The sequence below is a fragment of the Nelusetta ayraudi genome, unplaced genomic scaffold (genome assembly GCF_046127955.1).
Source record: "Nelusetta ayraudi isolate G7.1 ecotype Tasmania unplaced genomic scaffold, CSIRO-AGI_Nayr_v1 ptg000004l, whole genome shotgun sequence".
In the NCBI taxonomy this organism is placed as follows: domain Eukaryota; kingdom Metazoa; phylum Chordata; class Actinopteri; order Tetraodontiformes; family Monacanthidae; genus Nelusetta; species Nelusetta ayraudi.
Genome location: NW_027466054.1, coordinates 13,245,087 through 13,272,417, shown reverse-complemented (window position 1 = coordinate 13,272,417; position 27,331 = coordinate 13,245,087). Strand labels below are relative to the sequence as shown.

At 43.2% G+C, this 27,331-nt stretch overlaps 1 protein-coding gene across 4 annotated transcripts in view; it reads right to left on the bottom strand.

Annotated features, from left to right (window-relative positions):
* Positions 1 to 27,331, bottom strand: part of rptor (regulatory associated protein of MTOR, complex 1) — a 122,192-nt gene that overhangs the window by 71,206 nt on the left and 23,655 nt on the right. For all 4 annotated transcript variants that reach the window (XM_076036038.1, XM_076036053.1, XM_076036047.1 and 1 more), the window contains exons 5-7: positions 18,110 to 18,268; positions 16,431 to 16,577; positions 10,196 to 10,371 (exon numbers count right to left, since the gene is read on the bottom strand). In XM_076036038.1, the coding sequence (XP_075892153.1) occupies positions 10,196 to 10,371; positions 16,431 to 16,577; positions 18,110 to 18,268 (482 nt within the window). The remainder of the gene's footprint in view (positions 1 to 10,195; positions 10,372 to 16,430; positions 16,578 to 18,109; positions 18,269 to 27,331) is intronic.

Genomic DNA, 27,331 nt, shown 5'->3' with positions numbered 1-27,331 from the left:
AATATTACGCCGTTTGAACACTGAATATGAGTTGGGTCTGCTGGTACGTGTTGTGGTGGATAATTGCGGGGCAAACCTTGAGCCAAGTCCCCAGTCTCGGTGTTTGCTGCTGGGCAAGTCAGGTTTCGTCTTGTGTTTTCTGGTTAGAAACGTGGCAGGGTTTTAAGATTTTGGAAGTTCAAGACACAAAAAAGGAAGTGAAGTGGGATGAAACGATGTGAAGAAGCGACCTTTATTAGGAAAACAGATAACCTCGGTGCTTTCCGATTGGCTGAGTGCAATTCACCCGTGTTCTTGTTTCTGAGCCTGTAGTCGCCTACAGATTACGGAGATATTCATAAGAGACGCAATGAAACCATGAAACAAAACCATTCAAGCCTCGTCACAACACTGTTTTTTTTTTCAAAGTCCTTCTTCTGTCACAATGTGTTGCCGTGGAGAAGAAGTCGAGTTGCCAGTGTTTTTCCAACGGCAGGAAAAGGCAAAAAACTAAACCTTCACACGACATCTCTCATTTTGCCAAAACACTGCTAAAGAAAATTTAATTTAATTTTTTTTCTGAGGCTCAGAAAAAGACTGCCTTTAGGGGGCATTAAAACTTAAATTGCAGCATATATATGGAGAGATTAGCTAAAGAGCCAAAAATATATTAACTTTTGTTAAATGTGAAAAATAAAACCAGAATTGTAAAAGCGACTCGATGCCAGTTACACTTCAGCTTTCCACACTATGCCTGGCGGCAACTTTGGGGGTTGGAGGCTGAGACGTCACGCAAAAAAAAATCTAAAAAAATCTATCATTTAATCCAGCAACAACACAGACAAGGGTTTCTTCCAGACGCCGGATATAATGAGATCCCTCATGACACACATGTGACATCACGCCTCTTTAAACAGGGGTTCAGGCCTTGAATGTGCCCAGCACTCTGGGAACAAAAGGCAGGAGGAATAAAACCAAGAGAAGTTATTGTGAACTTATTCGAACTTTGGAATGCGAGCCACGAAGCGCACAACCCTCCTCGGTGTTTGCCAAAACCGTTTCTTTGTTTTTGTTAAAAGCAGATTCACCCAACACAACAACAAAATTCAACAGTTCTGCAGTGAGCTGACCGCAGATTAGATATTTTGTTTAGAATTCTACCTCTGTCAGCTACAAAAAGGAGTGTGGTAAAACTCCCAGACTAAAAAAAACAGAGATTGGGGGGGGAAAAAACGAAACAAAAACAAAAAAAAACTAAGTCTGGCGAAACCAGACAGACCGCAGCAAAGAAACAGAGCTCAGTAGAGCAGGAGGTTACATCAGAGAGAGTCCACCAAGCCCGGTGCAGGCAGCGTAAAACCTCCTCAGGCGTGGAAGGTCGGCAGGGGGAGACGGGAGAGGACAGAGGAGAGCGGCGTTCTCTGCTACCTCGGTTTAAAGTTTGCGTGATGCTCAACTCGCCTCAGAAAGAACCGGACATGGACATTTTTACCCAGTCTGATCACGATTCTCAGCAAGTAGCACATGTGCCTTGAGTTGTCGTGTCACGGTATATAAACTTTGCCAAAGTGATGAATTTACAAGGCCAACTGTGAAGATGTTGAACAAAATGCTGTTCAGGAAAAGGACAAAGTGAAAAAAACAAGTTGACCTGAGTGGAAACATTACCCTCTTGTTCGCTTCTGTTGAACAGACGTCAGACTGAAGCCACGTTCTCACGACAATGGCAGTAATATGGAACTGCAATATTCAATGTCACACCTGAACAACAATTCACTTCAGGCACAAGTTTGAAAGAGCTTTCCGAAAGCACAGAACAATATGCTTTATTGCAAAAGAGGTAAATTGTAAAATGACCCATATATGCGCCGCTTCGCAAGCTTCCCTCCTGAGGCTGTTTTCATCAGAGGACGATAAAGTAAATATAAAACTTGATATTTAGCAAAGCAACACGCACAACAGAAAGCCGCGTGTTGCTGAAAAACAGGAAAAGCACCTTTAGCTCAGAGATTACCACTGAGCGCTGCTATAATGTGAGGGTAGACTTCCTCGCTTACATTAGTGACAATTGTGGTAGTCTGAGTTACTGTGATGCACCCAAAGTTTAGCCGAGTTTACAAACGGCATTATTCTGTATATTGGCATTGTACTATATAAACTTTAAAGGCTCAAATCCCAGAGAACACCAATCATCCTCAGGCGGCCGCTAATGTGCACAATAATTCACGGTCATTGATCCGATCCTGACGATCGGAAATCAATAAGGGGTCAGCAAGAGAATTTCAGAGACCTTCTGCATGGATCGCCCCACCCTCTGACTGCTGGGGAACTCCCATCTCTACGTTTCTTTGCCGTAACTCGTGAAGGGGGCGAACGTCAAGAGGCGCCTCCAGCTGTGGCCAGCTGGCCTGTCGATGCTGGTGGGAGGAGCAGCGACGGGACGGATGAGTCGACAGCCGAGCAGCGGCGCCGGACAGGAGGCATGTCGAGGAAATTGAGCACTATGAAGGGCAACCCAGGCGGCCGGAAGTCTAATTGGATCAGGAGGGGAGAGCGGCAGCCAGCGTGTGGAGGCTGCGGGGTGGGGAGCGGGCTTGTTCATATTAAACTTTGAAGAGGGAAATGAAGTGGATCACGAGGAGGAAACAACTCTACTACCCCATGGCAGGGTGGGCGGGTGCGGGGTGAGGGATGTGTGGGCGGTGTTGGGGTCCCAGCAGAGCAAGTCGCCTTCTGCAGCTCATCACTCTTTAATCAACCATTCTTTGGACAAAAACCACCGAGGGTCCTCCACCGGCCACGTGCTTCAGGGACTGCTGGGTGAATCTACAGATCAATACGCCGTCGTCGACCCTCAGAATAAATGAGATATTCCACACGAGAGCGTCCTGCGTAATCAGCGCAGCCGTGAATATGACAATAACCATAGGGAGTCTTATCCAATAGCTGTTTGTCTGTTAAGACAACAGATTCATAGCAGCACTGACAGCCATCATTGCACACTGACTCATTAAAAGCTTTGAATTCTGCAAAAAATTATCAAATCAATGTTTTGTCATAACAAAAAGTGCCTGTATAGCTCTGACACCACCTGGTTTTTGTGTCCTTTCAGAACATATGAAAGGTCCATAAAAAGCACCAGTTTTAGCAGGACGCTGAAAGCAAGCACTGTTGCAGGAGGCTTTAAATAGAGGGCTCATTATTTTTTATTGTTTTCTTGCACATCGACAGCATGTTAGATATATAATTAATGATGCAAGGCTCATTCCTCAGGAGTGTGGCATAGAAAAAAAGATCTGAAAACACTGAACTGTGAGTGTTGATTCATGACTTTAGAATCAGCTGTTTGTTTTAGTTGCATTCTCGCATTATATTTGACAATACATAGGGAAGTAGTTTTAAGACATTTAATAATCAGTCTGATACTTATTTATACTTTCTGTACTCAGGACTTTGGATCAATTGGTGTCTTTCATCTTGGTGCCTTGGTCTTGATTCTTCCCATTAAAAAAAAAACATTCTTGACTGAGGTGGTAATCCTATGAGGGTGAAGAAAAAATAAACTGCTACAAAAGAGATATTTTGCAACTTTCTGGAAACCGATTTGGACCCTGTCGACATAACAGCCCAGACCAGTGAATTTATTCTTCCAAGTGGCTCGGAACTTGCTGGAACCTCGACTCTGTAATAGAAAAAGCTTGTGACACATTGCAGATATCCATAATCTGTGACACAAAAACAGGGGATGCTAAAAGCAGGCTTTCACGGGAGCTCATGAACATTTTTTAGAAGAGTCAAACTGGACTTTGAATTCAATGAGCCTCAAACCACATTTCCCTGCTGGTGATTTACAACTCTTATACGGGTGAACGTGGGTCAACCATGTAAAAGATGACCTACCTGATCCTACCAGCAGAGATGCCCCGAGTCAATTATTATGTGCAAAGTAGTCCAAATGTTTCCTGCTAATTATTACATAAGCTTCGAACACCATCACCGCTCACTGAGTGTCAACGGGCCCGTCAGCTTTTATACAAACAACTGATCTGATTCTGGATTCCAACAGCAACACATAACTATACACCTGTGTGATCTTCAAGGAGACCAATGTGAAGACAAACAGCTACATGTCTGTGTCTCTTGGAATTTAAAATAAAAAGTAGAAATGGAATGCATTAATTCAAGGAACGCTTCAATTTACAGTCTACAGGCGAGTGGCCCAGGCAACACTACCATCCAGTGAGAGAACTTTAAATTGATCTTTGTTTTTTTTCTTTTTAACATCAAAAAGCTTCATTTTAATATGCAAAGTTTAGGTTGCAACACCAGAGGAACACTGAGGTGGAGTGTAATAATGATGCTATCGAGTGACAGACTGCGTGCTGGCTCCCATGGTGAATAATGCGCCAACTGGTGCTACTCTATGAGGCCATGATGCAGATGTCCATTTTCTGTTACCAAGCTGAGAGCTGTGGTCCCAAAATTCACTCCTTGCCCCCTTCCGCTGCCGCCTCGCAACACAATTAGTGGGTTTCCATGAAATGGCAAGCAAATATTTAGCAAGCTTTTTTAAAATAAAAAATAAAATAAAATCATCTAAAATAATAATATATAATAATAAAATATATTAAAAATTGAAAACGCCAGGTTCTTGTTTCTATTAAGTGGTTTATGCAGCTACCTCAATTATAGTTAGGTGATAGGACAGTGCTACGTGCCTACTGGAGGAAGCAGAGAAAACAAAACCAGGGGGATAATGGAGAGGGTTATTCAGGAATGACTGTCAAGACTCAGCACATCATCATGACCACTCCAGCCGGTAAGTCTCTAACTGGTGAGATTCACTGGTCTGCTTAGCTACCACCAGATGTTGACACCACTTAAAACACTTCCATCAGCAAAATGAACTGAAGAGCGTTAATGATCAGTAAGTGGCTTTAGAATCCCGTAGTTTTCAACCATACATTTAAAATATTTACATAATATGCTCATTTCTCTTTCCAAATGATGATATCATCATCATCAAGATTTCTGTCTGACAAATTTGATGCCACTGTTCCAACTTCGCACTCCAAAACTCTCCAAAATTGATGATGTAACTAGCTTTCATGTGATACTTCCAGGATGCAGAGGCAAAGTAACTAATTCAACTTCAGAAGATTAAGGAACATTTACAATGAAACATCTAAAAAGAGACAAACTTTTTTTTTTTTTTTTGTTAAGTGCTGCTGGTGCATATCATCAACACTGTTTGGAGACCCAAACATTTCCCTGCGTCACATGGACCTACAGAGAGGTCAGGACAGGGCAGAACCAAGCTTCAGGGTTTGTCTTAAGTATGTGCTGCATGTTTGACAGGGTTGTGCTTCGAGCACATCTGCTGCTCTCCTTCCAAACAGGAGGGTCTGCAGAGAGAAGTTACGTATGCAAGTTATGCAACTGCCTTTTCTGTAGTTCACCCAGCATCGGGAGACCAGAGCATTGACATTGCAGCCTTTAAGATTTTAGTGTTTGTGCTGCAAGAGGAGGCTGATATCACTTCTTGTGAAAGAATTTTAAGGTTGAGGCGCAGAGAAACCACAGATTGTGATTCAGTAAACATGTCGCGTGTTCAGGGAGGAGCTTGAGTCCAGGATGGTAACACAGCTCGACTTGATAAGCTGAGCTTAGCATCAAGGTTGACAAGATCCAGTGAGCAGATGATGATCAGCAATACAGCACACACACACACACGCACGCACATGCACACACTTTCTGTATTCACATGCATTACAATTAAAATGCATGAAGGAGAACAATGCACACGAGACTGGTGTAACATTACAGAAACAGACACTTGATGAGCAGTTGGCTCGGTTGTTCTCCAGTCAGCAGACTTTCATTGCTGCTGCTGCTGGCTGATTCTTCCCTAAAGAACAGAGTTTCCGACGATGATGCTTTATGCTCCAGATCTTAATAGTTTCAAATTGGCAAAAACATGGCTCCTCTAAAGGCCCCTGTAATAATATTGGATTTCAGAGGATGTGCCGTACACAGCCGTGATTTAATCTAAATCACAATGCTTAAGTGCGGGCATTAGTGTGTTTTACCATTTGCAAAAATTAACAGCAGCCGAGTGCTCTTAGTATGGGCGTAATATCCATATCTGATTCTGTGGAAACGTACTGTTTTCTGTGTCAATATGTATTTTACAGATAAATCTGCACCACCTTGCTCAAAAAACTACAAATGGAAAATACGCTTTTTATAATGTTGTAAAGTTGATGTATGTAAAACCGAATGGAAAGACTTACTACTTATCACATTATGTAACTTTAAATTATTATTATTATTATTATTATTATTATTATTATTATAACAAACTATTGTGTTCAAACTACTTCTCGAACTGGCTGAGGAGTTCATTGTAGTTTTCACTGTTCGTTTCTGTGGAGATGGTTTCGATTTTAAAGCAGATACAGTAAATAGATGGGGACTGACTTTACATGTACTTAAGTATGTTAGTATGTGGATTAAGCCCTAATCTCAGTTTGTGACAGCATGACACTCGCTTGAGGTTTAATATCCGTTGACCCTCTTGTCTTCAAACTGAAGTGGATCAATGATACCTGCCGAGCAGTGTTTGCATTTAATAGTTCCAAACCTGTAACTAGGCACAGTGGTCTAATTCATCATGGGCTTATAGATTGCTGCAGTTTGAGCGGTAAAGCATACCATGGCAGGCTACTGTGCAGTACTAATAACAAAGATTTTTCATGTACAAATGGTTCAGAATATCGCAGTTTCCCAGTGTGAATGCGATCACAGTATGTGGATAACTGGGAAAAGGCTCATTAGGTGGGTTCTAAAGTCAACATAAAAGCCGTCAGTATTGTATTTCAGTATAGACCCAGGTGCGTCGACCGATGCTCCCATTGGACTGACTGCCCCCGCTGATAGAATCACAGCCGTCTTCCTTCATCCTCTGGTTCTTTTCCCTCCTTTACCTTCTATCCCCTGGTACCAACCCCATTCCCCCTGCCTCGCCTTTTTCAGAGGCTCATCCCTCCCCATCCAATCGCAGCCACTGGGAAATCCCTTGAAGATGGCGCTCCATCAGTAATGATTTTCTGCTCAGCAGAGCAATGAAAGGTACACACGTACTCGGTGCGCCCTCCTCTCCCCGGGTCCATCCCGTCTGTCTGTAAGCCTCATCAAGCATACCTCAATGCATCTCGTTAAAGATTTAAAGCCAAGGTAAGCCACGATGCCACCGTCCGCCCACTAAGACTGCACACAACCATTACTCAGATTTCTGTTGGTTTCTCAACGTGGGGGTCTGTAAGGAAATTAAAAGGTCTCGGCAAGTCTATTTGGAGAACAGCAAACTGGCAGGAGAAATGGGAACCAACAGTAGGACGAGGAAAGCGTGTGGGGGGGGGGAAGTGGGGAAGGACTCGGCAGGAAGCTGCAGCTCCTTTTGAGGACTGATGAATAGCTGCAGCGCAGAGCAAACACTGGAGGAGAGGTTAATGTGGAGACAGGCCGCAGCTGGCATGTTTAATTTGGGGAAGGACTTTCTGCAGCACACTGGGACTCCTCTTAAATTGTTTTCCCCCCCATTGAACCTGGCAGCAGGACCCCCCAACAGTCGGTTTATTCCATGTCTGGAATGGGTAATGCGTCTCCCGGTGGCACACAGCGTTTCCTCTGTCAAGGCTGCGCGATCCAGTGTTTATGTAACCTCTGCCAGGCGGCGTCCGCCGTGGCCAAGAGCAACGCGAGACAAACTAAAGGAGAAGCTATGCCTTGTTTTTGTCACTGACACCACAGTGGCCTTGTTGAATTTCCAGGAGATTTGTGGAAATCCCCCCCCCCCGAGCAAATCAACAAAACATAGGTAAACACAGAGCAGAACTGATAGCAATAAATAAGTGAATAATCATCCACAGTGTTATTGTTGTCACTTCATCTATTTATATATCCACTTCATTATGTGTTATTAGTGTCATTATCTGAAAGATAAAAATGAAATATTTCAAATTCCCCATACTGTTGTTATTCAATCATTTCTCCAAATCGTTTGCAACCAGTAAGCGAAATCCATTCTGACAGTCCACTGGCACTTGACCTTAAAGGGCCTTCCAAATGAAGGGATCGCCCCAATCTGCAGCAGTGAGCCGTCATCCCCCATTTCTGGAGCCAGGGGGTATAACGGAGGAGCTTGGTCAATATCACCCAGCCTGCTTTTAACGGCATGTTCTTCAAATGGAATGTTGAAAGGGATATCAATATTAATGGCATAATACCGAGACCTCATTATGCAGAAGGTCAGAGCGAGATGTAGATTTAGAGCGGAAGGAAATAAACCAAACTCCTCAACCTTTCTGGAGGAGATGCGGGGAAAGAAACATTTGGCTAGTTGTAGGGCATCTCCTGAAGGCAACCCGTCGTTCTCACTTACAATGGATAGGGTTACAGCCTCTCTAAAAGTTTAATAGGAATGTTTCTTCAATATTTTATGTGTCTGAAAAATAAATTCAGGCTTCATATATGGGGGAAAAATGTGAGAATGAAATGTCTTCATTCAAACCCTTTCATATTCCAGTCTCTCCCATCTTTACATTCGAAAAAAGAGACAGCATGATATTGGGCCACATGGATTAATAGAATTACACTCTGGTAAGAAGCAGTGTATTCACGCAATCTCATAGAAAGCATTATTATAAAGGGTGTATTGATTAAAAAAAATGTATGAATGATGAAAACACTTCCATTTAACAGGAAGACCTTGATTTAGCAACCCTCTGAGGCGATGTCTCAGCATTTCAACAAAGCTAAATATCAAGTCACATACACAAAAACACGTCAGCTGAAATGAATTCACAACTTAATTGGCGAAACCCGACGCAGCTTCGGAGCCAGTTTTCAGTCTCGGAACTCCTGTTGCTCCTGATAAATGCTTAAAAGGTTTGAGACTCAGGAGTGTGACGAACGTCGGCCTAATTACCTCTAATGAGCGCTTATACATCCCAGAACCATCCTCGCGATCACACAGGATGTGTAGCTGCGGCACGTGTGTATATGAGCCTTAATAATATATGTACGCCAGTGTGCAGTGTTGACAGGCCTCGAAGCTGATGCAATCACCTTTGCCTGGCTGTGCAAGCTCAACGCGTCCAGTGTGGCCTCCTCAACGCACGCACGCACACACACTCACAGCCACACACACACACTGGACCGGCTGATGTAAGCGCTGCTCTCCTGCAGCGTCACTCCAGCTGCTCTGGTAAAGTCCACTGAATGATGCATCGGGCCGAAGTTCTTAGCCAACGTTTTCCAAATGAAGCTCACTAACAACATCATTCACCAATTTAACTGTGGACTCTTCAGCAAGGATCGCCGCCGCCACCATCCACCATCTACCATCCACCTCCCGTCACTGCGGATGGTGCCAGCTATTTATTTTCCATCAGGGTTGAATACTTTCATCATAATGGAATACAATGGGAAGACCGGCGCTCGGAGGAATGTTTGCCGTCGGCACAAGACACATCGCCACCGCCTGCCAGCAGTGATCCAACCTGCTGCTAATAGGTGTCAGACATTATTGATACATTGATCGATGGTCGACTGCATGGTCGACGACAGGACCGGTGGTTTAGTGGGGCCAGGTGACATGATTTGTTTCTATGCAAGAATATTTCAGGATTATTAAAATGACTTTAATTTTTGAAGCCATGCACCAACATAAACTTTTTGTTCACATTGTTTCATAGCTATAACATACACTTACTCCTTTAAGTATGACTTTTTGTAAGAAATCTATTTTTATATTTAAATTAGCGTCACATATGTATATCTACATTTACTTTATTTTTCAATTATATTTGTTAAAACCCTTGAATCAGAGCTCACAAAAAAAAAAAGACAAAACAAAAAGCGTCTTTTTCCACTTAGCGGTAGTAATAAAAGTAAATGATAATTACTGCTGCTGTACACAAACAACATCTGCAGTTTGCATTGGACTAAAACCAATTAATCTAAAAAAAAAAATGAGGAACAAAAGCAGGTGCTGAAATGACTCAACATAACTTTCATCCCGATTGTGAGTTACAAGCTCCATCCAATTCCACAGACAGTGACTGAACTTGGTTGACAAACAGCTCTCTGAATTAAAGTAATTCCAACTAGACTTGTACAGATTAGAACGCAGGCAGCCCTCTTGAGTTCTTACCATCGGAGGGCGATCTTGATGGGTGTGGTGAGGCAGGAGGTGAAGAGGTCGGCCGGGAGGTCGGGGTTCATGGGAAGCAGCTCGCTGGCCTCGCAGGCAGCTAGCTGGATGCAGTTCTTCATGGATGGGGGGAGAGGCATCTGTGCCAGAGGGTGGCTCGGATTGATCGCCGCCACCTAGAAGGAGAGGAGATGCTTGCATTTATTTTCATTTCATTTTTGCTGCAATAATGACATAAATAACCAAGTAAATCAGCTCCAAAAGCTAAGGGGGGGGGGGGGGGGGGATGCATCAGTTGTGATGGAAAAAAAACTGCAGTACAAAGGAAAAGCCCACCAGCTGTCACACCAACGTTTGTCTTCATTAAGCTTCCGTGTTTGCACGCTTCACGCTGGATATTAAGACATGGAGGAAAACAAGTCAATAAAAGCATGCAGTGAGCAGTCGGCCTCCATTATGGCCATAATGGGAAGGTAATATTTTATTTTCATTGCTGTTCCCCTATTGCGTGAAAACCAGAGTTTTTACAATTCAGTGATGCAGATCGGTTTAATTGCAGGTTTTCCACGTTGTGTTTGCTGGAACACATTTTTATTAAGGTGCTGAACGATGCATTTTGAGAGAATAACGATAAAGTGATAGGTTATTGATCCCAATGAGGAAATGTTCCTGTTGCTCTCCCCCTCATGGCAGGCGGCCATCAGCTGTAAACAAACCCCCGTTTGTTTCACGACCAGGACTCGCGTGTTATTTACACGCCACGGGAGAGCAACGCTCAATACTGGCGAAGATGAAAAATGGAATCCGCCAGCCTATGATGTAAAACTTTAATTATACATTGCAGCTTCTGACTATTTACGTGCTCGTTCGGCTGTACTGTTGATTCGTTGGCTGGGAGTTCAATATGGCTTCAGTGTTTTGCTGAGCAGACTTTAATGAGCTGCGGGTCTTAATGACACAAGACGTTCCTTTATCATCCGTGCAGTCCATACACCTGATTCAAGCAACAACTCAGAAGAAAAATCATGATACTGAGAGTGTTACCTCTTGAGAAAAAAAAGAGGGCAATATTTTAAATTTCAATTATGTTTCAGACATTTCAGATGGTTAAAGGAGACCAGAGGTGAACAGGTGAGCAGATAATGTTTTTTTTTTTTTTTTGATCGTCAGCAACAATGTTTCTGAGATTTTCTTTTCTTTGAAAGGAACTTTCCAAGGTCTTGTCCTCACATTTAAAAATGAATTTCTTTCAGACAGAAAAATAATTTCTTTTGCAGACAAACTGTATTTATAACACATTCTTCCACGCAGTGTCCAGATTATCATTGTCCACTCAGGCGCTATATAACCTCTGAGCACAAGGACAGGTCGGCCAACCCGCAGCCTGAAGAAAAGCTGACTGCCGGAAACAACAACAACAACAACCACCACTTGAGTCAGTTGTGTATGTGGCGTGATAATCAAACTGCAAGGTTGCTTTCTACTTCAGAATATTTACACCGGATTTTCCGGTTAACCTGATGGGGGAGAAAACGCCATTTGCATGCGGTTCCTGTCCTGGAAAGTACATGAGTATTTATCTGGACACATGTGACAAGGTCTGTTAGGACTTGCAGCAATAATTTGGTTTTGTCTGTCATTGTCATTCACCTGCCGTCACTGAGGAGATACAAGCCCATTACCAAATATCAAACACAAAACCTGACATTGAACAGCGGAGACAAGTCAAAGACTGGATTCCTGCACAATGTAGTAATGCAGCAAATTCCAATTTGTTGTAAATCTTCCTCCGGATGGGATTTTTAAAGGGATTTTTCTATAAGCAAAGTAAAGAAAAGTCTGTAATAAAAAGAGTCAACAGTGACATACATGGATATAATGAAAAAAAAAACACTTTAGAAATGTGTTTGAGAAGATGGATGCATTTTCACTTCCTTCACCATGTTGAAAAAAGAAGCTATGTCATTTTATATGTGGAAGAGCCGCTTGTACACTGTGAAGACCGACTCTTGCAGAAGAAACTGTTGGAAACTATGAAAACTTTCTTTCCAAAACGACCACCTTTTTTTTCTGCTGTCAGTGCCGTTACAGAGATTTGAAGTGGAAGCAGCAGAAAATGCAGCCAAAGTCCCGTCACGTAAGCCCGGATTTAAAATAAAAATAAATGGTGTGAGTTTATGGCAGAGACACAAGCCCGCTGTCCCGGAGCCCACGCACAACAAAATAGCCAAGTGGAAACTAATCCTGCCATCCTGGCCAGGTGTCGCACCTGATGAAGTTGGGGGGGTGAACTTCCGTGACAGGGGAGGCGCCGACAGCAAGCGCTATTATTTCTACGCCCAGGAGTCATTTAGCGGGTGAGACGGACAGACGACTACCGGCTGCCCGGGAAATGACTCAGAGAATATGGTCATTTTTTACAGCGACATGGCAATTTAAAAATACAGAGTGAGGCAATGGCTGCATTCGACTGGTAAAATGACAACAAGCAGATTCCAATATCCAAGGCGAGTTTGGCTCAGCTTCTTGAAGGAAAACAAACAAACAAAAAAAAATCTGTACATTTATGTAACACCTCTGCTGTATATGCGCCGCAGTAATACTCCTGCACTTCCCGCCCAATTACTCACAGGCTGAAAAAAACAAAGAGGCGCTAACAACTGAGGCTGAGATCTTCATATTTACAAAACAGCAAACACACAGACACGAATGAATGAGAATACAGAGAAAACACGAGGAAAGTCTTAATTAACAGAGAGTAAGATCACATGCAACATGAGCAACTACGCTTTCCTCGTCTGTCGGCATCCATATTTAATGTGTGGGAGAAGTGGCAGGCGTGAGCGGGCCGCTGCGGGTGGATCGGTGCCAGGCCCTCTCCCACCACGACGCTCATCCCCTTTTTTTTTTAATGAGGAAAACGTCGTCTGGCTCGGGGAGACGGACGCGCAAACAAAGCGCTGCGGGCTTTCAAAGCCTCTTGTTGTGTCAACCGAAGGGGAACATTGTCCCACTCAAAGAAAACTGTCGAAAAGCACACAGCGGCGTGCCGCAGTAATCCGGACGGTAAATACGACGGCGTTGCCAGCGCCAGCTGATTAATGCCCAGCTTCCACTGTAATTATCACATTAGCATATTGTAATCTCACAAATTACCATGAAAATCACAATGACAGCTTTGTTTTCTCCCTTCCGTCGCTGGGGAGAGCCGGGTACAATTTCATTTAGGAGAGAAAAAAAAATTCTCTGGCCGCAAAAGTCTCAATCTGAGTTCTCAGGAGCTAAATCTTGCTGGGTTTTTTTTTTTTTTTTTTTTTGAGGGGCACGGAGGGAAGGGTGGCTGTTTTTTTCTTTAGTTATTGGTGGTGTTGCGCGCACGTTCACACAATCCTGAGCTGCCAAGGGCTTCATCATCCAAGTGAAAGTGGGGCAATGAAAAGCATCTATAGCCGAGCATCACATTTTAAAGGCGGGGTATCAATTATTAATTACAATAATAGAGGGAGCTTTAATGGGCGCACTCCCATAACATTGGCAACCAAAACACCCACACGGACCCACACAAACACACACCCCCACACACACACTCTGGCCTGAGGCTAATGCAGCGAGCATGTCTGCTGAACGCACACAGGAAGTGATGAGATATTTAAGAGGAAGCAGGTGGTCCAATGAAAGAGCACTCGGCAAACATGCACACACTTGCTGAATGGAGTGCAGGTGGAGGCTGGTACGCTGCCATGGAGGAATGACAAGACACCCCCTCATCCTTTCGCAGCTTCCCCTCCTCACGCTCCCTCCTGTCCCCCTCTGCATTGCCGAGGCTCCTCACAAAACCGTCCGTGTCCGTCTGTGATCGCGTTCGTGGCCGAACTGGGTTTTTAAGACGCGGTGTTCGCACGAGGGGCGCTTCCTGGCACACACCAGCAGGCGTGAAAGGTTCGACAAGGGGGGGGGGACTCCCCCAGCTCAGATCATCTCCTGCATGTATGAAAAGCCTGGGGGAGACCACCTCCCCAGCCACTCATCACGTTTAAACAGATCGTGTGTGAGCAGCGGGGGAGGGGGGTGGGCCGCGTGCTCGGGTGGAAAAGTGAAATTGCTCGTGTGCGTTACGCAACCTCTGCAGCGGCGAACCGGCGGATCGTCTCGCTTTATTTCCCGAGCGGCTTCCTCAAGCTCACACCTTTAAATACACATATTGTCTTTGACACCTTTGTGAGTATTTTTCACAAAAAGCACTGATGGAGTGCTTGGAGACTCTTGCATCACACACTAAGTCAGTCCTCTCTCATGCACACTGCAAAAGCACCGCTCCCTGGTCCTTAAGATGAGCTATGATTAGAAGAACACTGCAGGCTGCAAAAATGTATCTGTTTGGCCGATGCTTTGGGAGAACCGCGAGTAGCAGTCATTAATCAATAAGCTCTAAAGCAACCGCGCCTGCAAATACCAGAACATTCTTCAAAGTTAGTTCTTCTAGATTCTTGGCAAAGTTGGACTGTGAAAAGCTTTTTTTCCCCAGGAATGTTAAACTTTCCCCGTTCTATTGTCATTTGAAGCCCTTTACTTTGTTTTACATCCTGCGTTTAATTAGCAAGTGTGGCAGAATATTGACCATAAATGCTATGAGGAAATGATATATTGTTGAGTGTCTTAAATGTCAGGAACCACTGCAAGAAATACGGGAGGCGTTAATCCCTGATTTTCTCACGCAGTAAAATGCCCTGGTTATGAAAGCTGCCATTTTACACTGGTGATGCCAGCTGGAGACAGTCTCTTGCACAATGGAGACCAATTTCATGGACACTTATTTGAAGAGCAAACTCAAATAGGACCATCTAAGTGATTTTATAAGTTTTGAATTTGGAGCAAAACCCTTGAAAAGTACGTAAATGGACAAATGACAAAATACGAGGCTATCATCAATGTCTCTTCATGTCAGCCACCTACAGGCAAGTAAAGCGAGTGTGAAAGTTTTGAATCCTAGTGCACCTTCAAGATTCAGACACTAGACCAGATTTGTTTGTCGTAAATCTGGATTTTAAGTCTGTTTTGCTCCGAAAACAGCAAAGAAAGGACAAATACTGAAATAATGATGTTTTTAAAGGTCACATATTCTTGCTTTCTACTAAAACGTATGATTTGTTGTACTGCCGCCATGTTTAGAAGGGGAGAAACTAATGACATGATCTCAGAGTGAAGCATCAGGCCCTTTATGACATCACAAAGTACTGATTTCCAATACTGTGCCTTTCAGCGTACACAACATAAGAATATAAAGTACACAGCAGACTGTCAGATGCAGGGGGTTCACCACAGGGTGAAGACACATATTGTAAATAGGAAACACTGCTAAATGGAACTTGGCTTGACTCTAAAATGCGGCGCGCACAAGAACGATTCTTCGCCTCTGGTTTCCCAGATACTTGAAGAGGCATTTTTGATATTTGACAAGTCAGACTATTGACTTGAGCCCTGACGGTGCAGCTCTGCCGTGACCTCGGCGAACTTGAGCAGAAAAACAGCGGGCAGAGAGTGAAGGCGAGGAGACGCTTGAGTTCTGTCAAATACTGCAGCGGCTCAGCAGTTTAGCCGCAGCCTTCACCTTCCCTTTAAGGCGGCGCTCGCAGCGGCTTCCCGACACTCCGCCCGGTGCGGTTCACTCTTTTCCCTCCTTTCCCGCGCCGCCACCTCCTCCTGCTGCTCTCCTCCCAGCCAATGTACAGACCGACTGAAACTTGGCCATGAATAATTGAGATGAATGACAGCGGCGGCTCATTAGGGATTCACATAACATGCCGTAGCCGGGAGAGAGAAAAGGTAATAAAAAGATGAAGCGTCTCGGGAACTTGGGCTTGGTGCTGCTGTGTGTTTGTGTGTGTGTCCAAGATGAGGCAAAACTCAATGATTTAGAGTCGTCGGCCCATTTGATTGATTGGATCACGGCTGGTGGAGCGGAAAAGCACGACTTGACTCTAGCTGACATGGTCTCCTGTCAGTACAGTGTACATCCCAATCCCGTACATGTGTTTATGTGCGTAATAACGGAACAATTGTATCCCGGCACGCATGAGTGCTTTTATGGTTTGCGCTTGCATATGACAAATCACCCATTAATAACTCATGATGACCAGCGGTGGCTTGCACCCTCGTTGGACACCACGTCGCAGGCTTGCGGAGCCGCTGTGACGTGAAGACGTTTTGTGAGGTTTCGCGAGGTGACGCCGCCCACCTCCAGCTCCTGCTCCCTCTGCAGGGCGAACTGCTTGAAGGACTTGACGATGATGCCGGCGTTGGAGCAGTCGTAGACGAAGATGGACGGGCTGCCCATCCACGTCTGCAGGTCGTAGATGGACAGCGGGATGTACTGAGTGTAGTTCTGCGGGAAGAGAGACAAACAGGCGGGCGTGAGACGCAGGAGATGACAGAGACACACTGCCAGCAACTCACTCGGTTTAATTATTAATCGCTTGGATGTCTGACGGAGAGGAGAGAGGAGCGCAGAGAGAGATAAGAGGAACAGATTAGGGAACAGTAATGGATGGATGGAATTGTGCTATAAACATCTTGCTCTCCGTAGCTCCATGTAATTCTGTTTTTGAAGCTTCCAGAGCATCAACAGGCCCATAGCTAGACTTTCATTGCTGGGGAAGGTGAAACTTCTGCTTTGTTTTATGGGAGAAAGCAATAAAGGGAGAGGAGGCACAGGTGGAGGGGAAAGGGACCAAGGAGCCAAAGGTGCAGTCAGGTAGTGGAGGAAGTCAACAGATTATTGTTATGATCTGTCCTTATTTCAGAAAAGCTTGTGAAAATCTTGATGTATTTTGTTAAGCCGTTCCTTTCGTTCAATAATTATTATTACCATGAATAATTTGCGTAAAAAAAAAGATTAAATCAAGCAAAAATAATCTGCCACAGTAAGTTCAGCACGTAATTGAAATGATATACTTTAAAACAAATAAACAAACAAACATAACAATCATAACAATCGCCTGGGATTTTCATGTGTTTAATATTAAACAGCTTTTACCACACTCTCAATTATTATGTAAAATCACTACATGTTCACCTCCAAATACAAGTTAAATACTTTTAGTTTGTCAACTGATATAATAAACTGATGATGTGATAAAATGTTTACTTTTAGTATGAATTAAGTTGTACAAGGGTGAATTCAATTAATTATTCAGAACTTATTGGTACATTTTATTATCTAAACAAAATTGCGAACAAAATTGTGTCATCAACATCCAACATTGTGTGAATGTTGATGACACAAACGACCCTGCTGCTCTTCTCAAGCAACTATCTGAAATTATTATTATTCAATGAAGCTTACCAAGCATCTTTTGGAAACCATTCCCCTCTGCGTGGTAGTGTTTTTTTAGCTTTTACATTAACATGAGTCATAAGCTAACCTACAAACCCCGTTAGATGTCCTGATATAATACATTAACAACGCTGGAAGGCCAGTGGATACATAATTTCACCTAAAAATTAAATTTCACTTTAGAAAAATGGGCGGCAGAACTACACACAGGAGTTCTGAAGGTGCTCCAAATACATTATATTTAGCAATGCTGTTTGTCATTTAGGAACATGAGAACACGTAGACGCAGGTGTTCAACCTTCAGCGAATGAATCATGAACGTACTCAAACTTAGTTTAACAGCTGCGCATATTCCACTTGATGAACTAATTAAATGGGCCATAAAGCGCTGTTGAGTGAGGATGAGTGGCCCCGCACACTGCACACTCCCCATGACCTTCACCGTTCCATAAACGCTATTCCCACTTAACAAACACGGTTCATTGGAAGGTGGAGAGAAGTTGGTCACGTCAATGTGCGCCGACCCAAACGTGGCCTCTGCTCTGCTTCCCAATGACCGCCCGATTCCTTGGCGCTCATACCTTGTTGAACACCCAGATCTCCCCGTTGACGGTGGGCCGCGGCACTCCGTGGCCGTTGTAGTGAAACAGGACTCGCTCCTCTTTGGCGTTGCGTCTCAGCGACGTGCACAGCTTCTTTACCTCGTCGACGGTGGGGTCCAGGCTCTGCTTGTAGCGCGCCTGAGGAACGAGACGGATGAGAAGGTGGTGTGATTGTGAGCGTTCCACATGTAAAAATAAATAAATGAATAAATAAATAATGCAGACGCAGAAAAATAAGGTTTTTGTTTATTGACTGATGCACAGACAAAGTGGTGTCTACTTTCTTTTGTTCATATAATGGAACAAAGTTTTCTTTAAGCCCCCCCTCCCACCCCCACATTGTGTCAGTCCCGTCTGTGGAAATCACTTAAACTTATTGCGGACGGATATTGATTTTCAACTCCCTCACGAGACATTGTGTGAGTCACACAGACTCATATGAAAGAGGAGCAGAGGAAACAGAGGAGATTATTCAACAATCCCTTACATAAAAACCTTGTGATGTCCATCCAAGAAGATTTTTATCAACAGCTAATTATACCGAAGAACTAGGCTTCTGACACAACGTGGAAAACTTGCATCATCAAAATTTGCTCCAATTGAACAATGAATTATAGTCCAGCTCCACATTTGAAAGGTTCAATGCTGTTAAGATGCAATATTTCTCAGTTTAATCTTTTTTGGCTCAAGTCCACAAGTCGGGTTATTAAAATGTGATATTTGCACCGTGCATGACATTTGTGCTTTATAAACAGACCCCTCCCAGTGTCAACGTTGGACAATCTGCAGATATCAGAGCAAATACAGCAATACAAACTTCTTGTGTTATTTCAGATCAAGCATGCAGGGGTTTCAGCGCATTTACCACAAAACACGAGCTGAAGTGTATGCGTAAAGAAACTTGAGAAAAACAGAACCCGAGTTTGAGGTCGAGACTGCTGCTGCGCTCCCATCGACTTGTTTTTTTGTGCCATCTGTTGTTTGCTTTAGATCACACTTCAGCAATCTCAGTGATTTTCCCTTTTTAAGGTGCGAGGCTCAAGTCTGTACGATTGAGCACAGAGTGCGAAGCCGCTCCATTAACTGAAAGAAGAAGTTAGACTAGGAGTCTAAACGCGGAGCGTCAACAAGAGCCTGCATGTCCATTTAGCTGTAAGTTTGCCCGCACTGATGCAAAGGACAGGGGTATCAAGCAGTTATGCAACAGAGAAGTGGCCAGTAGGAACCATGAACCGTGTGAATCATGATCACACTTGCCAAGGCCCTTCTGTTACATAACAAACGTGTGTTTCACCAGGCAGCTTGCCTCCTGTCCAGAGCTTTTTGAATCATGCAACCGGCCATATTCCGAAATCAACTTCTCGCTAAACTTTCGGCCAAGCAAGCCGCTGAAAAAAACAAACAAACAAACCAAAACAACAAGACTGTCCAAGCTGGACGTACTCATTTTAACAAACCTGCTGAAAATGAGAGTCGGTCAACATCCAGGAAAAGTCGCTAGTGTTTCTAGTCTTTTTGGCTTTCCTACTAAAACATGCATTAGGTTTGAGGGGAAAAATACACAACTGTGACGTGAAGTGTTTAGACTGACAGATTAATTCTCTCTCTTTTTTTTTTTTGAAACAATCACTACTCAAAGCACCCTTCCACCATTAAACCAAACCAACTGGAGTAAAGGGAGTGGAAATAGATCCAAGATGGAGATGGGTGCTGCTGGCTGAAGAGAAGTGCAATCCATCAAACAGTTTCAAAACTGGGAAAGGAGCGAAACCAAAAAAAATTGAAAATCTCGTATTCATTCCAGCCTCTCAGTCAGCGCAGATTTACCCAACAGCTGGAACTATGACCACTTGTAGAGGCAGGAGGAGGTGGTGATGCTTGCCAATGTGTTGGGTTTGTTAAGGGGATCCAAAATTTTAATCACAGTACTTTTCTCATTAGTCTTTATGATGACATGATGTTATATCACACTTGAAAAGGAACACACTACTGAAAAAAAATGATGCCACCTATGTTCACTCTCATAGCAATGTTGAAGGTCATATCTAAAGAAACAGATGTTATGGAAAGCAACCAAAACTGAGTCAAGTCAAGTAGAGGCGAGTGGTGCTAAAACTGCGCCATGAAAGAGCGCCAACACTAACGGCAGACCTTGTATGCCGACTTGATTAGGGCACTACTAGATAAGAGCATTTGAATATTGAGGGACTTAACTCTCCCATAACATTGAGTGGTACCTAAGTGGCACAACGGCGTTAACGAGGAACGGGCATTGAAGGTGGTGAAGCGTGTGGGGATTAAGGCTGGCAAGGGGGAAGGAGGAGTGGGGATAACTCTGATAGCAAGGTGCTGAATTTAACGAGGAAGCAGAGGGCAAAAGGGGTAACAGGCTGACTGGACGAGGGTTTAAACCCACCTGCCTGTCTTTGGTACTTCAGAAGAATCCGGTTAGAGGCTCAAGTAAATCTCTCCATTTACATTCACGGCAGTTCGGCAAATTAAATTCAGGCGGCACGGTCAGTTTCATATGCATGAGAGAGAAAAGTTGGAGAGTCCATAAAAAATATGTGTGTGTGTGTGTACGTGTCGTGTAACCCATCTTTAAACATTCAACGCCTTGACCTGAAGGAAGAATTCAAGCCTCTGACAGGGACCCGCTGCATACGAACCCAGCGATACAAAGCGCAGCTGTTGCCACTTTTCCTGGCGCCACGTCCCTCAAACGTCTCCATTATATCCATCAAGGCCACAGGAAACAAACTCTTTATAAAAAGGTGTGCTGGGAGCCACCTCTGCTGCTATCCATCATTGTGTCACTTCCCAGAGAACGGGCGACCTTTTCAAAGCAACATAAGCAATGGGGAGGCAATTTAATTAAAGGCTGTAAAGCTGCAAGGTGCATGGGGGATGGGGCGATGTGAATGTCAAAAACATCAGAATGCCTTTTAGACAACAAAAAGGACAACGGCCGCGTCCAGAGTAAACACCTGAGGACAAGTTGGAAAGTTGGAAATTGCATTTTAATGACAGGTCAAACAAAATTGTGTGTTTGTTTCCCTTCATGCTCCTATCTGATCAAACTTAAAGCTTGTTTTCTTTGCACCCAAATGTTACTTTTAAAAGGAAAACAAAAAAAGATTTCACACTCCCACAAAGATGTGCGATGTAACAGATGCTGTTTTGCTAGCTTTTCATTTCAGCATTAACCCTTTACTTCAGTTAAAATTGACGAACTGATGAGGTATATTCCCCAAGTTGCTTTCTGAAGATTTCTGGTTACCTTTATCTATTTTCTACTACATACTGACCACCGACAGAAGCGTCCCGGGGTGTTATTATTAGGTCCTCACACAGTTATATCTAACTCCACCAAGATGAGCAAGACTGATCATTTGTCCCCTTTCGAAGTCACCAGTCAGTCCTTGAGTGGCACTTCATTGAAGGTGTAGTGACGTATTTTTCCCCATGAAACACTCTGTCCTCCCACTTCCTCGAGTGTCGTGTTAACACCTTGACCTTGCTCGATGTACTGCCTGAGTGCGAACTGGCACAAAGACGTCACACCTCACTACCTGCCCTCACACCTGAGCTGGACCGCTCACTGATTCATAAAAAGGGCACTGAGACAACAAGCCTGCAAATAATTCATTGGTGGTTCATTCAGGCCACCATTCAATAGAGTTCAAGCAGTGAATTCTGACCTCTATCTCTGATTAAACACTGGCCAAACAGAGATCTGCCCATTCCAGTGTGTGCCTTCGCAAATATCAATGCCTGCTTGTACTAACTGCTCGGTAGTAACATAATGTCCGACACGCAGGTGGGCAGTGCCGGTTTATGTTCCAGACAGCACATATAGTATGTCATTACAGTGATGACTACCATTCTCACTATAAATATTGCAGTGCTCTCTGTTGTTTGTGTAAACCAAAGGGCGCAAAGGAAAGACCCTTTAGTCGTCCCTGTTTGTTCAGTTTTGGCCTGAACGTAGCCTGAATTTAACACCCCTGATTTTGAAAAGCCGTGTTGATACAGCAAAGCTTCAAGAGTCTTGATGGTGGGTCAAAGTGTCAATGGCATGCCAACGGTGGTAGGGAGTTCAACTCTCAACAGAACAAGTGTGCTGTACGAGGCGGAGCTGAGTCGTGTCAGAAGTTAAGCACACTGAGCTCCTGGGTGAGGCAGACTCTGTTCCGATAGTTATTTCCCTGGCGACAGCAGACCTGCAGAGGCCAGTGTGTCCTGACTGAGTCACTTCACAGCAGGTCTCAGAACTGAGGGAGAAATGACTCGTCTGCTTCCCACTGCCAGCACACACGTTCTGTCAAGACGCGCTAAGCCAGGCTGGCATTTCTCAGTCCATTACAGCCGATGCCGATGACTTTGGGGGGGAAGTTAGACTCAAAAATGATCCACTAAAAACACTAACCTTCTGCTCTTAATGACTGCATAAAGAACAGATCTGTTTTAAATGGCAGGGAAAGTTTCATTTCCTTTGGGCAGGGGATCAGTAAGAGCAGCGCAAGAATCAAACGACTAAAGCTGCAGCTGACTAAGTGACATGGCTTGCATAACAGCCAGAAGGTCCTAATAGACAAAGTGTACCAGCAAGAAACTGAGTGGCAGGGTATGAAAAAATACGAAAGAAAATCCATTACAAAATCTTGAACAGAAAATAGATAAATAAAATATGCCAATCTCTTTTGGAGCTCAGTCTGTAAAACCTCAGCCTGGAAATCAATCAAGTGTAACAAACCTTACTTCCTGATACCTTTTATTCCTCGGGGCTCAGTCACACAGACTTCCCCTTCCTTCATTTTCTCAACACATCTAATTATACCTTCACTCATTTTTTTTTTTACCTGAGTACTCTTTTCATATCAAGGCATGTAAACACCAACCTCAGATATCAGAAGGTTCTGGTTCACAGTGCCACAGATTTAAAGGATATGAAACATAAGCTGGGAAGTTTTTGCACTTTTGGCTCTTATGGCAGCCTTTACATATCAAAAGGGTAAAGGATTGAATAAGAAGAGATTAGTTTTCTAAATTCAATTTATTTCTGCAAGATTGAGGGATTACTTAATCCATTGTCATATTTAACTGATTGTTATAATTAATAAAGAAATTACTACATTCTCATTTATTTTATGTAAAACATTGAAATGTTATTACACAGAGTTAGTTGCAAATGAACACCATATCTTCTAAGTTTCTTTTTTAGGCAAGAATAAATTTAGGAATGCAATATAATATGGTCTTCACATTATGATTCCCAGAGCAACAAAAATATTAGCCCCACCTTTGGGAGTTAATAAGGAAAAACAATATTTTTTTGCTATGGAGGTTTGCTTTCACATGGTGCTGAGAATCACCATTTGATTCCAAGATCCCTTCCCTTCCTGCCACATGCAAACCTTGCAGAAAATTACTTTGAAATCCATTCATAAATTTTTGAGCAATCCCGCTTGCCAACAAACAAGCGAGCAAGATTCAGCAGCGGTAATACACTTCCAGTGGATGAATGCATCAGCATGCACGGCTACCTGTGGCCTCGGTGAGACGGCAGGCTGCCTGAACAAAGCCTTCCACCGCTGCAATCAAGTGCAGCCCCCATTTCCAGCCACCTGCAGCAACAGTTAGAGCAGCTGCTGAGACTGAGGAAGGACGCCGTGCCACAAGCCGTTAGCCTGGAGACACGGCTCAGGGACCACTGCTGTTTCTCACTCTGCATGATGTCCACACAAGTGCTTCGGGTGCATCTAAAGGGTAAAAGTCGTATTCACTCATTGACAATAGTTGGTTTTTTTTTTTAACCAGAAGTGGGGAAAGATGCTTTTTCAGCTGCAGCCTCTCCATCTCACACAAATGGAATCAGAGCCTCCTCACAATCAAGAAAGAAGTAAGGCTATGGCCAGAATGAAACTATATCAATTACCAGTTGTCATATGTTTTTATAGCCTGGCCTCATTTGTGCTGTGCCAGATGCTGGGTCACATCCTCCTGCTACCAGGAAAAGATGCAGCAATTAGAATAATAAGTTGCTAATATTGATCAGGGACTCAAACACACAAATTACAGTCATTAGTGTTGGAAGGACGGAAGGAAGGAATTTAATGTAGGAACAGTCTACTTGTGTGAAAATAGAGGAAGTCTGAGCAGAATTAGAAATACAAAAACTTAACTCAAAATTCCAAGTTTTCTTGAAGAGGCTGAGAGTAAAAAGTCAAAAAAGAGACAGTTTGCTTATATTCAGAATAATTTGTCAGTCCGATCAAAGTTATTGGTTAATCCTTAAAATCATCGTTGGGTTTATAAGTGGGTCATACAGACATGTCTTTGCACTTTAAAATTACACGTAGACAAAAATTAAAGAGCATTCAGCAGATGAAAGCCAGTCCAATTAAACTGGGTTAAAACAACATTATACAGCAAGTTGAATTAAGGTTGGCAGAAAATATGGGAGGTGGGATTTGGGTTTCTAGGTGAATTATTAAATATGGAGCAGTGGGTTGATGGATATTTGCGTGCAAACACACACACGGCCACGGATGTAATCAATTAGCATGACTGGAGAAACAGCTGGTAATTCTGTACGCAGCACCAGGTGTCCAACCGGACATGACACGCACGTACACACAGACACGTTCTTGCTAAGTGGGGCACAAAACGGATGTGTGTCGGCTGCGTGTCCCTGTAAGAGGAGCATTAGGTCAGTCCCGGGGGTCCGTCTGAAGCGGGTTCCGGTTCCTGTGACACATGGGAGCATGTAAACAAAAGTGAAAGAGGCAGCGGCCACCAACGGCAGAGCATCTCTCCCCTCATTTCCTATTCTACGCCAACCACACCAGTGTCTTAAAATAACTCAGCAGCGGCATCCAGGGAGTTGATGAGACGTATTTATAACCATATTGATCTACAGATCCATATCTCCAGAACAGAGTAACATATCACTCCTGAGCAGGCCTCTGTGGCTACTAAATATGTTTGTCTGTACCAACTGGTACGCTAATGGGGATTTAAAATAATAACGATAATAATAATAAAATAAAATAACTCTTCAGCAGATACAATTTGGTTCCCTACTCTGAGCATCCATCATGCAGCAGTATTTTAATTCAAAGCTCAAAACTCAGCAAATGCCAGGGTGTGTGGCGAGCTGACAGTAACAGTGTCATGAAAGATATTTCACGAACAGACGGCCATAACAATGTTCTTTGGGATGAATGGGTCCTTTGATGTTGCATTATTATTTTATTTGGAAAATTTAACGGTTTGGATATTTATTGGACTGCTGTGGTTTGAACAAGGTCGCGTTAGAAAACAGGACATTGCATATATGACAGATAAATATAATTAGAACTAAGAGAAGAAGAGAGACTAAGAGAAATAAAAATAAATTGTGTAAATTTAGTAAATTAGTAAAGAAAAATAAATGTAAACGCCTATTTGAATTTAGCCAATGGTCTTTCTAAAGCAAGTATGACCATTGTAATGACTTCATTATTAATCCCTATAACAGGGATTCAAAAAAACAACAAACCTGGTGGTGGTGTGTATGACAGTGTGTTGCATGTGTGACAGAATGAGGAAAGCAAGTAGATGTTGTAAATGTGATTAATGAACTCACTGCGTGCGTTCGTTTGTTTGTGTGTGTGTGTGTGTGTGTGTGTGTGTGTGTGTGTGTGTGTGTGTGTGTGTGTGTGCGCGCATGGTCTAACAACGTCAATCGGGTCATTAGTGCTCATTACGCATGCAAGGAAAGAGGAAACGAGAGCCTTCAGCTAAGTGCGTGTGTTTTTAAGTGTGTATACAGTTTCTGCTCCTCATCCTCCTATCAACTAGACCTGCACCTCCTCCTGAGGGCCTGAGAGCAAATTTGAAATGGACAGAGTATATTTTGCTCTTTCGCCTCGTTCCTGGAAAAGTTGCCGCCAAAAATAGCAGCACCATCATTTTATCTAATAGCCTTTTGGGACATACTTATGTTTTTAGCAGAGAGTTAAGACAGCTTCTCTCTCGCTTGAAAGAGTGGGATGGGGGGAGGGGGGGGAGCAGTTGCACAAGAGGCTCAATTCATACTGCATTAAAGATAATAACATTGAGCAAGGAGCTCTGAAGGTTTTACTGGATTGGTACCATGTTATGTCAGGAAAAGGAGACGGCAGAGGAGCCTAAAAGCACTCACAGGAAATTTCAGATATCACTCAGAATGAAAGGTCTGTAATGCACGTGGGAAGAGCTGAAGTGTCCAGGCTATTTTGCACTATATTTGTTCTTCTACTGGTGAGGTTTTTAACACTGACCAGACTTTAAGACTAAACAAATTTATTAAACTCAAACATGTGCAGTTTAGGACTAACATGGAATACATTTAACAGCCTGTTTTACTATATTGGAGTAGTTTCATCGGCTTGGGTTACTCAAAAATGTCTCTTCTTGGGGGTTCAACAATTTTTAAACATGCAATACATCTTGGGGAACTAAGAAATGTCTGTGTTTATTTTGAGTGCACGAGAGAAATTTTATACAGTTTAAAATCAAATTTATGTTGCATGTCAACAGAGTCCTAATATCAAAGAACCATGTGTTATTCCTATTTTTCACAGACAGCAACAAGCTTCTGAGTGACTGATTCATGCTACAGTGTCATCATGACTCAGAGACAAACAAAGAAACCACCTCCACCACCCAAACAGTGCAGATAACTATAGTAACCCAGTGCTGGGTGAAGTAAGGAGTACAGAAGCATGAAAAAAGCCAGTCCCAGTCTTTTTTGTTTGTTTGTTTGTTTTATAGCTTACATGCAAAATGTTGGCCTGCTTTAATCATCACAATAATAGAATGTACCTTCAATCTTGGCATTCAGGCCAGCTCTTACATTTTGGTTACACATACTCGGCTTATTCCTCTATGCAATCATTAGAAAATTAGGGCTGGGCAACGATAAAATTTTTTTAGTCGCAATTAATCGCATGATTTCCCTGATTAATCACGATTAATTGCACTGTATACTTAAAATCCAATAATGAATTTAAAAGAAGTGTATATTGCACTTTTAAAAGTCTTTTCTTTTCTGGTTCCGCAGCAGCCAGCAACACACTTTTACAAAATAAAAGCATGTATTACGGCAAACTGGCGATCAATAAATAAATAAGCCACGGTGGGCTAAACGAAGGAGTAATTGTTGACGCGCATGCA